The sequence below is a fragment of the Gymnodraco acuticeps genome, unplaced genomic scaffold, assembly GCF_902827175.1.
Source record: "Gymnodraco acuticeps unplaced genomic scaffold, fGymAcu1.1, whole genome shotgun sequence".
Classification (NCBI taxonomy): Eukaryota; Metazoa; Chordata; class Actinopteri; order Perciformes; family Bathydraconidae; genus Gymnodraco; species Gymnodraco acuticeps.
The window spans coordinates 20879-36543 of record NW_022991144.1 but is presented as its reverse complement, the minus strand read 5'-3'; the positions used below and the strand labels follow the sequence as shown (position 1 = coordinate 36543).

Below are 15665 nucleotides of genomic sequence, written 5' to 3'. Positions count from 1 at the left end.
ACTTTCTCTTTAAAAACTCTCTCCGTCTATCAACCCAGCACACAGATGTGCATTAGGTCACACAGGCATTTCCAGCCAACACTGATTTACTCTCTCACACACACGCTCTTCTCTCCCACACACACACACACACACACACACACACACACACACACACACACACACACACACACACACACACACACACACACACACACACACACACACACACACACACACACACACACACACACACACACACACACACACACACACACACACACACACGCGCACACACACACACACACACACACACACACACACACACACACACACACACACACACACACACACACACTCACTCACACACACACACACACACACACACTCATTCGCCCACCCCCCAAATCCAACGGGAGCTTGAAACACTCCACAAAAAATAGTCGTCAAGGCAACACTCCCACAGCACTTAACACAGTCTGACTGTCGTAACAGCTCGGCATGAGGCTGATGGTGACGGACGGAGGCGCCGCCCCGGCAGCCAACTTTAACACTTTCTCCAATGTTTCCCCCATGACGATTTCTGTTAAGAGAGGAAAAGTAGGAAAACACAAAACACACACTGCTGAAAAACTGCATGGCTGACAGATCTTTGTTAATTAAAGGCCTAAACAACAAAAGTTACAAAGATTATTCACAACATCTGATAGATTTATAAGTGCACATGCTTTAAAATATTTCAATATTAACCCAGAATAGGCAGTATATACTTGAGCTATCATCAACGTATCCTTTAAAGCAAAGTTATAATCCATAGAGAGGAAATAGATCATGTTCCAAATTATGAAGAAAATCTAGATTGCACAATGTAATGGCTGTGGAATATTGACACCATTAGGGGAAGGATTGGTTCATTGTAAGCCACTGAAAATGAAATGGATTATATTCTGTCTGAGTTCAGGTCCTGACCTCCATTTCACAATAAAAGCCGTGAACATTTAAACTGCATGCCTGACAGAGAACTTTGCGCGTACGCCCGGATTCCAGCAGGCGTGGCTGCACTGCTACGACACGGTTAACTCTGTCCTCCACAAAGCACTATACTACACCAGGACCGTACCATTCAAGAAGCACAGCCACTTGCCTGCCTGACATGTGCTTAAAAGTTCAGTTTCCAGGACACCAAGAAGGCAAAGTAGTCAAAGAGGGAGAGTGATCAAAACGTACTAGGCCAGTTATGGCACTTTTCCACTGCAGGACCTAGCACGGCTTAGTACGGTATGGTTAGGCCTTGGCCAGGCTCACTTTATGCTGCGTTTCCATTACAGTTTACCAACTTGGGTAGTAACTATAGTAACGTAGTGTAAGCGGGGCGATCGGCTGTTTGGCGGGCGGAGCGACGCTGCGTAAAACTGCCGTGACGTCATCTTCAATGCGAACCACAAAACCAAAACATCAGCCGTTAGCTGTTAGCACTCAGAGCTCACAGCTCCTTATATCTGTTCAGAAACTAGACAAAAGTTAAACAAGTACAAACCACAGACTGTCTGTGTCATGGTGAATACAGTCGCTGGTTTATTTATGTCTGTAGGCCGAGTGTGGACGGAGCATATACAGTGTTAGCTTAGCCTGATCGATCCGATCGCCATTCAGAAAACACGCATTGCATTTTAAAAGGTTTTTCGCCTGCCTTCTTGTCTGCAGACCGGTATCAGTATGTTGTTACTTCGGCATAATTTTTTTAACGTGTATTACAATTAAATCACGGTAAAATATATTCATTTTGTTGTAGTTGTAGCCCCCTTGCCAGCGATTCTCTCGGACCATTCAGCAGTCGAGAGTGTTTACGTCACTAGTTTAGCATAGTCAGCCCGGTTGTTGGCCCGGTAAGAACCTCGATTTTGGAGGGCCAGAAACAGGGCTGCCAACCCTCACGCATTGAGCGTGAGAGTCACACAATTAACACATATCTCACGCACTCACGCCACACATGCCTTTCCTCACGCACATTTTTTTGTCCAAAATAAATGTATATAAAAATAAAGTGAAGGAACAGCAAACCGAGCGGTCTACGAAATGAGACGGTCTGGCTTACGGAGGATTTCCTGTTTGCGTCACACTGTTTGCTGTTCCTGACACCCGCGGTCCGTAGCACTGTCACCTAGCAACCTGGACAGCGACACCCTGTTCATGTTTTACAGGTGACAGGTGTGGGCCGGTTTGATAGGGTTGGAGTTATGTGGGAGCCAATGGGAGCTGAGCTCCCATGAAAGTTATTTACGTTAACGAGGTAGATCGGCTAAACGAAAAACATGTTTTCCAAAAGAAGTACGCATCGTATTTTCTCTTGAATGACAATATGGCTGTACTCAGGGATGTAGTGCTGCCGCCGGAGAGCACCGGAACACGGCTCCGAGTGAGAGAGAGAGAGAGCGCAGTGGGTCTTAAAACGATTTGGTCATCATTTATGTAAACAATTATTTCCGAGGCACACCTTCATATGATCATTATAGTTATAAAACAATAAGAGAATAAAAACAGTTATGAAATACTATATGACAGTAAAACAATTTAAAGTTACAGTTTAAAAGGGGAGTGATTTGTAAAATATCCATAAAGAAACAGAAAATCTGTTTACAGTTCTGTTTCATATGGGTGTTGAGAGAGGTATCCATAGATCTCTTCATTTTGCTCTCAAAGTGCACCAGATTGATGCATTTAACTTCAATATTTCAAAGAAAATATTCCCGGGGGAGCATGCCCCCGGACCCCCCTAGAGGAGGTTAGGTCCCAAAAATAAATCTCACTCCAAGCTGAACTCAAAAGTTGGCAGTCCTGGCCAGAAAAAAGTTGAAAAGGTAGCCCTGAGCCGGAACTACCCCTAGTGCTAAGTGCTGCAGTGGAAAAGCGCCATTAGTAACAACACCTTGCTACTTAATAAATACTACAGGGTGTTTAACCCTGACTTTATCGAAGCACTGAGTTCAAATGTTCTGCTTCTTTGGGATTCTTCCTGTTTGTTTCTTGCTTTGGACAGTAACGTTAGCCAGGCTGCTAACGGTAGCCATGACGCTAACGATATTAACATGTAGACTAGAGCAATGGTCTTGTTCATAAGAAAATCAACAGACAACAAATATGTTATCAACGTCTCTGTTGAGTCTCACTTGTTTATAGATATGAGGAAAGCGTAAAAATGTGTGATTTTCTGACTTCTCGCGCATGCATGGTTGCCATGGTTGCCTTTCTGTTTATTCTCCGCGCTGGATTTAGCAGCAGAGGTGGGGTTTCGCCGGTCAACATGTCTGTTAAAGTTTACATCTTCAGGACAACATTTGAAAAGTGCCGGTCAAAGGTCTTCTTTGTTATTTATTGAGCTTTAAAACAAATGAATAACGACTCTATATAATAATATAAGAATAATACACGGAGGACGGAGCCTCTCTTTTCCTCCCCCTCTCCTGACAGCCTGTCAGTATCCGTGGTCTCATGCAGCTGGCTGATCCAGTAATGAGTGACCCGAAAGTAAAAATAAACATATTTATAACTAGTTTAGGTAGTTTGAGAGGTAATTAAAATAGTTAAGGGTGATGATCTAACTTGAAATGTGTGTTTTGTTCCGCTCATCGCTCCATCACAGCGGGCGGAGCTGCAGGTGATCATGCAGAGCTGCGTGTCTCCTCTCCTGTCCGATTAGCATTTTTGTTGGGTAATCTATGGTAGGGCTAACCCATACAGTGGTGGGGCTCAAGTCAGTATTTGTAATGTAATTACATTCACGCTATATTGTACCCCTTTACAGTGAAACGCCACGCGTGAGGCTTTTATTAGCTTTTATTAGTCTAATTTTATCAGCTAAATTACATAGAGAGCAACAGGTGAGTTAAACAATACAATAGCCCATTCTGCTGATTCCACGTTGTTACAACATGCTACGCAGCGACAGAAACAAGAAAAGTTGGCATAGAATTGACACGGAGAGAGATAGAGAGAGAGAGAGAGAGAGAGAGAGAGAGAGAGTCATGGAGAGCAGAGAGACAGAGAGAGAGGGAGAGAGACACAGACACAGGTAAACAGAGAGAGACAGACACAGCACACAACAGGCGGCCTGTGTCTCTATTGTCATACAAAACACTTTTTCAAATGACCCATTATTACAAAATATATTCAAAACTCACTATTGACGTTCTCAAAGCAGCATGATCTGCCGGTTGTTGTGGTTGGAAGCAAAAATGTCTGACACGCTGGACATCCAGTGCCTTACTCCTCTGCTTATTGATAGCCAGCAGGCCCAGGTTGCTGTTCCGTGCATCACCACTGCTGTTTCTTAGATAATTCTTGATGCGACGGAGACAGAAGAAGCTGCGTTCGCAGCCAGCAGAGGTCACCGGCAGAGTCAGGGAAGTGCATATGAGTCTGTGTAAATCCGTAAAGGCATCCTTGTAGGGTCGCATTAAAACCAGAAATTCCGCTGTGTCCTTCAGTTCATGTCCCTGTTGTTTCTTTCTTTCCAGAAGGCGCTTAACCTGGTGTAGCTCTGGGGTCGGGTTCTCTTCCGTCACTCCATAGAACTTGGCCATGGGTTGCAGACATTTATTGTCTAAGAAGGATGCATGTTTGGGGCTGAGTGCCGAGACTCCGGATAGGACACCACCGGCCTCGGTTGAGAAACGTCTTCTCATTTCAACCACAAGTCTGTCGATTACTGGGTAGAAACACTCTGTGCGCAGCGCATCTAGGGATGTAACTGGTCTGCGTTCGATTTGGGCTTCCACAACAAACTCCTGTAGATGTCGAGGAGGCTGTGCATGTCTCCTTTCAGGTGTCTCATTATGATTTACATTGGCTTTGGTGCACAGGTCGCTTGCTCTGTCCTGAATTTCCCTCCATGACTTCTCTGAGCGTCTGTCTGTCAGTGTCGCTATGACCGAATCAGCCAAGTCCATTGCGGAGGACAGCTCAAGGCTGGGAGATTGGAGCTGGTCAGACATGAATTTTGTGACACGGGAGAGATCCTCGAAAAGCGTAAGAAGCAAGACAAACTGCTCATCAATTAGTCCACTCACCGCTCTGGCCTCCGTTTTCCTCCGCGCATTGGGCTGAGACATGATCTCTGTAAATGTTGCCTTTACTGCAGGCAGTGATTTGCGGATAGCCACCAGCGCTGTATATTGACATGACCAGCGTGCTTCCATTCAAGTTCAACTGGTTGTGAAGTTGGCTCCATTTCTCTCTGTTTCTTGATGAAAATATCATGGGCGACTGATTTGGCGAAGAAGTTGTACAGCATTTGTGTCATAGTCTGCTCCATCATTCACCAGTAGTTTTCCATTCACCTGTCTCACCTGTTTTCCACACCCACTCATTAGCTCACTCTCTTTCTCTTCTGCACCCATTAGCTTCTGCCAGTATTTAAACCCGCACCTTACACACACTCTTTGCCAGATTGTACTTTGCCTCATGCTTGTCTTTCCCGCGTTTGAAACTAGATTGCCTACCCGGTTCCGACCCTGCCTGTCCTCGATCTGCCTGCTCTGCCTGTTCCCTGATCCTGCCTGTCCCTCGACTATCCTGTCTGGCCTGTTATCTGACCCTGCCTGTATCCCCGCTGACCGCCTCGCTTACTCCCTGACTCTCTGCCTGTCCCTGACTCACCTTCTGCCCGCTGTCCTCCGGTGCGTTAAACTGCTCGGTTGGAATTCCTCAGATCCAGTGGAATCTCCAATAAAGTGTATTACCAATTCTCCTTGGTTTCTCGAGTGCTGCATTTGGGTTCTCCTTAAGATTGTGACAATTTGTACAATTTCAAAAAAGTAGGCTGCTGCTTCAACGTTGCGGACCACATCAACCAACACGAGGTTTAATCTGTGTGCATGGCAGTGGATATACAAAGCATTTGGCACCTCCTTTTTAAACTTTTTGCATCCCGACATGACAGCAGCCCCATCGTAACACTGTCCAACACAGATGTGTGGGTCGATGTTGCATTGGCTGAGCGTCTGTTTGATGGTACTGAGGAGCGAGTCGGTGTCCAGGCCCTCTGTGCGTCTGAAGTGCAGGAATTCTTCACGCACTTGTTCTCCTTTTAGATAACGTACAACGATGGACAGTTGCTAGCTTTTACTGACATCTTTGGTTTCGTCAACCATTAGGGCGAAACATTCAGCTTCCCTCATTTCTGCACTGGCAGATATGGTCACTTCGGACCATATCTGCCATTATCTGGAAAATCTCGTTTTGGATCTCTTGATGTGTGTATTTAGCATTTTTAGGATTGTCGTTCAGTTTCTTTGCTACACAAATGACCATATCTTCCCTTCTAAAAGGGTTAAATTAATAATCTTTTTTCTCAAAATAATGGTAAACCTGTGAGTTGGATGTAGAAGAGTCAGAATCAATATAGATGTTTTTTATTTTAAAGAAAATTCAGATTGAACATGGTAAAAAACTGTAAATTATAGTGTCCGTCCAAAAAGTATTTTGTACTTATAGTGAAAACCAGGGCCAACTTGGGGCCCCAAGCGACATTGTGAGATGAGATTTTATTATAATATAGTTGTAATATAGTCAAGACAAAACATGCTTATGACATGCTCAAAAACTGATATTTCTTAAATCTGTATTCTAGTTCCCTCTGTCAGCAATGCATCAACAACTACACACACATTTCTATCAGTATTTCTCTGTGTTGTGGTTGACATGATGATGACTGTTAGGAGTTAAGGGGAGAGGCTGAGCGTCACCATGAAATGTGCAAATTGACATAAAAATTCATAAAAGGGGAAAAAATGCTCCATGTTTTTTAAGCTGTAAACTTTAACTGTTATGTAAGCCAACTAGACAGACAGTTTATCACTCTTCCTCCTGTACATTAGCAGATAAAAGGCATAACATACTTGAATGAATGTTAAATAAAGAATGCTGGAAATAACTGCATCTCCATTAGCCTATATGCTATGCAGAGACTGCCTTCTTCATGTCATGAATTGCAGCTGATGTTTTAATATGGCAATTGGCAATTTGACTTATACAACATTTGCAAGTTGTACATTTGACTCATACAATAACCCACCTTCGAGTAATGCTCTAGTTTCTTCATGTTTTGTTTTTTTCCCCTCTTGCTTGCGCCGGACTGAAACTGTCTTTTCACCGACATCTCTTCACCTGCACTAGTGGCCGTATCAAAGCCATGATTGGTCAGATGTCGATTCATTGCAACGGTGTCGGGTTACAGATGTGCTCCCCTTGTCACCTCTCACTCTCACTCTCGTGGGGGGTGCGCGGAGAACTGAGCGGAGAACTGCGCACAGCAGCTGAGGCCCTCTGGGCGGGGCCCCCTGCGCAAGGCGGGGCCCCATGCAGCCTGCGTGATTGGCCTGTAGGGAGGGGTGGCCCTGGTGAAAACTAACCTTGGATGATGGGTTAGTAGACTAAAAGCTTTAGGAATCCAAAGTACAACATATAATAAGTACCCTGTATCAAGATTGATGCAAAACAAGTGATATTTGACCTTTTTAGACAGATTTAGCAAAAAAAACCTCTTCTGGGGCCATTTGGGTGGATTTTCCTTATCTCTGGCCCCCCTTCTTCGATTTTGACATGTGACATCACTTTCTGACCGTTAGAGCCAATAGAATCCAAGGGAAATCGTCCCGCACACACTCATGTTAAAAAAAAAAAGGTAGCCTCTCTGCGTATGCTAGCTTGCCTTAGAGGGGAGAAATATCGCTGCTCTGATATCAAGCAACGGAAAAACTGTTTTATTGCTTATGGATTATCAGAACATTTCAAAGGGGACGCAGTCACATTGGATTAACCTATGGATTAACTACACCATCATTTTTATCGTTTTAATGCCATTGAAGACCAGTTTAGAGCAGACAAAGACGAAGGTAAGCCATGTTAGTGTTGTGGGCTACCTAGCGCCACTTGTTTTGATGTACATTTTTGTTGATAACGTCGCGAGTTTGTATCTTTCAGTGTTGAGGTGGGCACCGTTAGATTCTGTGTCTCCTTGCGATCATAAACAATGTGTTGGATGTGCACCTAGGATAAGTAATAGGGACATTCTCACGAAATCCTGGTTTCAAATATTTCAAAGATGAATTATTAAAAAACTATTATTATTTTTTTATTTTTTTATTTTTTAAGTAAAATACCAAGATCTTAGGTAATTTGGATTATAAATATGGAAGCTATATATTGACAGTATGTCACATTTATTTCACATTTGCCAAAAAAAGTAATTGAAAAATGTCATTACCGCAACTTTACAAAACATTAGAAAAGCAAAACAATATATATAATTTTGAAAATGAAATCTTGATATGACTGTACAGATTTGCATGAAACCCAGGGAATTTTGTTTTACATAAATGCATTTATTTCATTTAACTCATTTACCTCATTACCGCAACTACCCCTTTGATCCAAAAGCCGTTTTATTTTTATATTTTGTGGAAACTTGACATATTTTAAAAGTCCTGCTGCTAAACTGATATACATTTTTTCACTTATTATGCACACTAATTAAAAAGCTAAATATAATTTGTTAATTATATAAATAGCCTATAATTGTCACATGTTTCGGTAATGATATTTGTGTTTCGGAAATTAGTTTCACAATTTCGGTAATGATAATTGATATGGTAGATTTTATTCTTGCATTCTTAGGAGGATATAACAATATAACTCAAACAATTACAATTTACAATAATATCATATTTAATAAACAATCAAAAATGTAATTTAATAGTAAGTAAATAAGATGAATGTATAAAGCATCAAGTCACAAAATGCTAGACAAAGCATTAAAACATCATACAAATAAAAACGTGCTAAAAACACAACACATTGTGAAAAAAACAATACAGGAAGGGCTGAAAGAAGTGCAAAACTGTGAATCCTATGAACCCCTTGCACTTCACTTGCAAATGACAAAAAAAGAGAAACATTTAAAACATGTGAACTCTTTCAATTCAAACATGAAATTATTTAATATTCACTCACTCACTCACATACGTTTCTCTGTGTGTTTCCCTCCTGTTCATTGTCAGTTCGTTGTCTCTCTATGACCTACGTTCCTGCTTACCTCACGGACTTCTCACGGATCTATGTTATTGATCACTGTTCTAGTTTTCCTCGAAAGAGTGTTTTTGTTTTCCTTGTTTTCATTACTGTGCAAATCTCAGTAAAGTCTTTATTTTGAAACACTATCCGCATCTGAGTTTGAGTCGTGCAATTGAGTTCATAACTCAGAGTTCACTCCTTGAAAGTACGAACTGACCAGAAAAATGAACTCAGCCGACTCAGATCAGATAAAGAACGCCATCCGCTCTCAGGGCCAACGTCTTGGGCAACAAGAGGAGCAGCAGGGAGTGCAGAATCTAACCAACAGCCATGGGGAACTACAAACATCGGTGACGACCCAAGTAAATCTATTGGCAGCAGCGGTTCAGCGTATGCTCACTCACCTGCAGGCTGTTTCTCCTCCTACGACTCCTCCGGTTCCAGCGGCGACCGGTTCCGATCCCAACCGGGCTACTGAGCCGCACAGTACTTCCATGCGTCTGGCTCCACCCGAAAAATACTCCGGAGACTCGGAAGGCTGCCGGACGTTCATCGTGCAGTGTGAGCTACACTATCACCACCAACCGGCTGCTTTTCCCACGGACAATTCCAAAGTGGCTTTCATGATCTCCCATCTCTCCGGCCGAGCAGCAGCGTGGGCTACGGCAGAGTGGTCCCGAGGCTCCCCCATCTGCGGGTCTCTGGAAAACTTCATAGACACTATGAGAAAGATCTTCGATCAAACCACGCCGGGCAGGGAAGCAGCTCGGGCTCTGATTAAGCTGCGACAACATCAGCGGAGTGTGGCTGACTACGCCATCGAGTTCCGGACTATGGCAGCCGACAGCGGCTGGAACTCCGCTGCATTGTTTGACGCTTTCGTCAGCGGTCTCTCGGATTCCCTACAAGACCAGCTGGCGCCTCTCGATCTGCCCGCTGACTTGGACTCTGTCATATCCATGGCAATAAGGATAGCCAATCGTTTGACGGAGAGGAGAAGGAATAAATCCAAGGATGCGGTTGATCCTCCTCTCCAGAGGAGACGCTCGCCGCTGGATACTACTTCTTCTTGGAGGCCCCGTCACCCCTCACCACCTGCGTTCCGTACAACAGCGCCCCCTGGCTCCGTGGAGGAGCCAATGCAGTTGGGCCGCGCCAAGCTTTCGATGGCAGAACGTCAGCGTCGATTAAAGGAGGGTCTGTGCTTCTACTGCGGGCAGCGCGGATATCCACAAGCGGCTTGTCCGGTAAAAGAGGAGGCTCACCAATAAAGAGGAGTACGTTGGTGAGCCGGATCTCTTCCTCTGATTTTCCTCCTCGCACCCTGACCCGCATCCAGGTAAAAATCAGAGACAATGTGGTTACTCATGGTGCTCTCATTGACTCAGGGGCAGACGAAAGTCTTATGGATTGGGGTTTAGTTAAAACATTGGACATAAAAACTAAACCTCTACCCCAGCCTCTTGAAGCGAGTGCTCTCGATGGGCGGCTGTTGTTTAAAGTGACTCACCAAACAGAGCCTTTAGAAATAAGATGTAATGATAACCATCACGAGACAATGTCATTTAACTTATTTAACTCATTCCAACATCCACTCATTTTGGGGTTTCCCTGGTGGAAACTTCATAACCCTCACATATATTGGCAATCTGGGAGGGCGGAGGGGTGGGGAAAGAATTGCATAGATCACTGTGTTAAGCAGGTAGCGGAGATTGACAGAAGATGTAACACTGGGAGTGTTAGGCAGGGAACTATCCCAGAAATATATTTTCCTGATGTACTTTCAGTCCCTTCCTGCTACCACGATTTAAGTGAAGTATTCAGTAAATCCAAGGCTCTGACTCTTCCTCCTCACCGCCGCTATGACTGTGCTATCGACCTGATTGCTGGGTCTCCAATTCCTAAGGGTCGATTATATGCTATTTAATGAAGGACTATATTGATGCCTCCCTCAAAACAGGCCTTATTCGCCCTTCCTCATCACCAGCAGGAGCGGGGGGTTTTTTTGTTGGCAAAAAGGATGGGTCTCTTAGGCCATTGACTACTCACCTCTCAATGACATTACGGTTAAAAACCGGTACCCCCTTCCTCTCATCTCGTCAGCCTTCGAGCAGCTTCAGGATGCCAAGGTTTTCACCAAGTTAGACCTGCGTAACGCTTATTCTTTAGTCAGGATCAGGGAGGGCGATGAATGGAAGACGGGTTTCAACACCCCTTCAGGCCACTATGAATACCTTGTAATGCCATTTGGATTATCAAACGCTCCTGCTGTTTTCCAGGCTATGATCAACGACGTGTTGAGGGAGTTTCTGAACCGTTTCGTTTTTGTATATCTTGACGACATTCTGATCTACTCCCCTGACCTTGACACCCATAAACAACATGTCCAACAGGTCCTACAAGAGCTTCTCAAGAATAGGTTGTTTGTCAAAGCAGAAAAATCAGAATTCCATGCAGAGACAGTCACCTTTTTGGGCTTCATCATTTCTCCAGGTTAGGATGGACCCAGAGAAGGTTAGCGCAGTAGCTTGTTGGCCTACCCCTGACTCTCGTAAGAAAGTGCAGCAGTTTTTAGGCTTTGCAAATTTTTACAGACGTTTTGTGCGGAGGTTCAGTGCTATTGCAGCCCCTCTTCATGTCCTCACGTCCCCTCAAGTGCCTTTTTTGTGGTCTCCTCAGGCTGAGGAGGCTTTTTCTCGGCTTAAAGGAATGTTCACTTCTGCTCCCATACTCACCTTGCCGGACACCACTCGTCAGTTTGTGGTAGAAGTGGATGCCTCCAACGAAGGGGTGGGAGCGGTCCTCTCCCAGCGACTACAGAAGGACATCAAACTTCACCCTTGCGCTTTCCTGTCCAGGAAGCTCTCCCCAGCAGAGAGAAATTACGACGTGGGAAACCGTGAGTTGCTGGCCATGAAGCTGGCACTGGAAGAGTGGAGGCATTGGTTGGAGGGAGCTGAGCATCCTTTTGTGGTCTGGACCGATCACAAAAACCTGGAATATATAAGAAAAGCCAAAAGACTGCACTCCCGCCAGGCTAGGTGGACCTTGTTTTTTAACCGTTTTGACTTTGTTCTTCAGGCCGGGGTCTCAGAATGTCAAGCCTGACGCTCTGTCCCATCTGTTTGACCCTGTGCCTGCAGTCAAGGAGCCGCAACCCATCATCCCATTAAACCGGGTGGTAGGAGCGCTGACTTGGCCAGTAGAGAAGGAGGTAATACGAGCCAATACTGGAGCTCCTGCACCAAGGGGTTGCCCGCCTAACCGGCTTTTCGTTCAGGAGGCCGAGCGACCACAGGTGATCCACTGGGCTCACACTTCGCTGCTCATCTGTCACCCGGAGTCAAGAGAACTATGTTCATTATAAAACAACGTTTCTGGTGGACATCCATGGAGAACGAGGTGAAGGAGTATGTGGAGGCGTGCCCTGTCTGCGCTCGAAACAAGACCTCTTCCAGGGCGCGAATAGGACTATTACAACCACTCCCTATTCCCAACAGACCCTGGTCAGAGATCTCCATGGACTTCGTCACTGGCCTGCCCCTCTCTAGAGGTAAAACCACAGTTCTTACGGTAGTGGACCGGTTTTCTAAAATGACACATTTCATTGCTCTGCCCAAGATGCCCTCAGCTAAGGAAACGGCTGAGGTCATGATGCATAATGTGTTTCGGCTTCATGGTTTCCCAAAGGATATTGTCTCCGACCGGGGCCCCCAGTTTGTGTCACGCTTCTGGAAGGAGTTCTGCAGCCTCATCGGTGCCACGGTCAGTCTCTCTGTTACGATTATTGTGTTATGTCACGTTTTGTAGGTCTTGTTTTGGGTGTTTTGCTGTTCTCCCTGTCATGTTTTCCTCTTGGTATATTGTCTGGTCCTTTTCCCTGTGTTTTTCCTCCTGTCGTTAGTTTCCCTGGTGTGTCTAGAGTCTGATTGTGTTCACCTGTGGCCCTTGTGTTTCTCCTCCCCTACCCGGCTGTTTCTCGTCTTGTGATTACCCCTCCCTGTATTTAGTCTTGTCTCTCCCTGTGTTCAGTGTTGGTTCGTCTTGTGTCATGACTAGTTCACTGACTGCGCTCATCGATGGAGAGGAGCGGTCAGGGTTCAGCAGCGAGATGCTGCTCTGGCAGATGCAGTCCACCTTACGCTGAGGAATCAAGATTTGGTTAAATTCTTACCGGCCTGGCTTTTGGATTACCTCACGGTTTGTTTTCCCGATCCTGATAGACCCAGGTCTCCAGATTCCCTTTTTGATACCACACGCATCGGTGTGGTCCGTCTGGCGTCAGCCCCTGCAGTCCAGGAGCCATTCGCTGGTACTCGTCTGGCTTTTGGAGGTCCACGGAGCCTCCAAACGGCTCCTAAGAGGAGTCGCAAGGCCAGGTTAGCAGCACGAGCCCAAAGGGCCATGGTTCCAGAACCAGTTCAGCCCCAGCAGCCATGGTTCCAGACCCAGTTCTGGCCCCAGCAGCCATGGTCCTTGCTCCAGAACCGGTCCCGGCAGCCATGGTTTCGGCTCCAGAGCCGGCCCATACAGCCATGTTTCCGGCTCCAGAACCGGACCTTACAGCCATGGCTCCGGCTCCAGAGCCGGCCCATTCAGCCATGTTTCCGGCTCCAGAACCGGACCTTACAGCCATGATTCTGGCTTCAATTCCAGCCCCAGCAGCCATGGTTCCAGACCCAGTTCTGGCCCCAGCAGCCATGGTTCCAGACCCAGCTCTGGCCCCCTCTCTAGTCTCTTCTCGAGTTCCCCCTCTAGTCCCTTCCCTAGTCCCTCCTCAGGTCACTTCTCTAGTCCCTTCTCTAATCCCTACTCAATTCCTTTCTCAAGTCCTTTCTCAAGTCTCTCCTCTAGTCTCTCCTCTAGTCCCTTCTCTAGTCCCATCTCAAATCCCAACTCTAGTCCCATCTCAAGTCCCTTCTCTAGTCCCTTCTCTGGTCCCCTCTCTAGTCTCTTCTCGAGTTCCCCCTCTAGTCCCTTTTCTAGTCCCTTCCCTAGTCCCTCCTCAGGTCACTTCTCTAGTCCCTACTCAATTCCTTTCTCAAGTCCTTTCTCAAGTCTCTCCTCTAGTCTCTCCTCTAGTCTCTCCTCTAGTCTCTCCTCTAGTCCCTTCTCTAGTCCCATCTCTAGTCCCATCTCTAGTCCCATCTCCAGTCCGTCCTTTAGTCACTTCTCTAGTCCCATCTCAAATCCCAACTCTAGTCCCATCTCAAATCCCCTCTCGAGTCCCCTCTCGAGTCCCCTCTCCAGTTCCCTCTCCAGTCCCACCTCAAGTCCCAATTCAAGTCCCTACTGAAGTGCCGTTGGAGGTTCCGCTGGGGGTCCTGCCAACTCCATGTCATGTCCCGTTGGAGGTCCCGCCGTCTACTCTCCTGCCGGGGGTCCTGCCAGCTCCTTGTCCTGTCTCGTTGGAGGCCCCGCCGACTACTCTCCTGCCGGGGGTCCTGCCAACCCTTTGTCCTGTCCCGTTGGAGGTCCCGCCGTCTACTCTCCTGCCGGGGGTCCTGCCAGCTCCTTGTCCTGTCTCGTTGGAGGCCCCGCCGACTACTCTCCTGCCGGGGGTCCTGCCAACCCTATGTCCTGTCCCGTTGGAGGTCCCGCCGTCCACTCTCCTGCCGGTGGTCCTGCCAATCCTTTGTCCTGTCCCGTTGGAGGTCCTGCCGTCTACTCTCCTGCCGGGGGTCCTGCCAACCCTATGTCCTGTCCCGTTGGAGGTCCCGCCGTCTACTCTCCTGCCGGGGGTCCTGCCAACCCTTTGTCCTGTCCCGTTGGAGGTCCCGCTGTCTACTCTCCTGCCGGGGGTCCTGCCAACCCCTTGTCCTGTTCCGTTGGAGGCCCCGCCATTCTCTGTCTCGCCGGGGGTCCTGCCAATCCCGTGTCCTGGTCCTCTTCCATGGGGGATCCTGCCGAGGCCTGTCCCACCAGCTCCGGTTCCTATCCGGCCGACACCGGGTCCTGCCCGGCCTCCGGAGCTGTCTGGTCTTCGCCCTCGAGCCCAGCCCCCTGAGAGCCACGGCCTTCGCCCTCATGCTCAGCCCCCTGAGTTCGCCCGCGGTGGCCTTCGCCCCTCCATAACCCCCACCTTGGACTCTGTCTTGCCCCCGGGCCGTCCGCCCGAGTCCCTCTTCTCGGCTTCTGCCTTGCCCCTGGGCCGTCCGCCCGAGATCCCTTCCGGGTCCTCCGCGGTGGTCTTGGGTTGTCAGCCCAAACCCGTCCTCCTGACCCCCTCCACCCACCCTGGTCAGGCGTTGTCGGCGCGTGTGGGCTTCTGTCTCCTGCGTCCTTGATTGTTTTCCCCGCCCTGATTGTTTCCACCTGTGTCCCCTTTACCTGTGTATATATTGTGTTAGCTCTCTCCTGTTCATTGTCAGTTTGTTGTCTCTCTATGACCTACGTTCCTGCTTACCTCACGGACTTCTCATGGATCTATGTTATTGATCACTGTTCTAGTTTTCCTCGAAAGAGTGTTTTTGTTTTCCTTGTTTTCATTTCTGTGCAAATTCCAGTAAAGACATTATTTTGAAACACTATCCGAGTCTGAGTTTGAGTTGTGCAATTGAGTTCATGCCTCAGAGTTCACTCCTTGACATAAAGTTACATACAAAATATTGGTTTGG

At 47.0% G+C, this 15665-nt stretch overlaps 1 protein-coding gene across 1 annotated transcript; it reads right to left on the bottom strand.

Annotated features, from left to right (window-relative positions):
* Positions 1 to 350: 350 nt before the first annotated feature.
* On the bottom strand, positions 351 to 5335 carry LOC117560378 (zinc finger MYM-type protein 1-like). The gene is made up of 2 exons (XM_034237244.1): positions 4158 to 5335; positions 351 to 562 (listed from the first exon to the last, which is right to left on the bottom strand). Exons 1-2 carry the CDS (start codon positions 5172 to 5174, stop codon positions 527 to 529), a joined length of 1053 nt encoding a protein of 350 aa, XP_034093135.1. The 5' UTR covers positions 5175 to 5335; the 3' UTR covers positions 351 to 526.
* Between the last annotated feature and the right edge of the window lie 10330 nt (positions 5336 to 15665).

Coding starts and splice junctions, on each gene's coding strand:
- LOC117560378 (XM_034237244.1), bottom strand. CDS start 5,174: ATGGAAGCACGCTGGTCATGTCAATATACAGCGCTGGTGGCTATCCGC. Junction 563..4,157: donor CTGCTTTGAGAACGTCAATA/GTGAGTTTTGAA, acceptor CTCTCTTAACAG/AAATCGTCATGGGGGAAACA.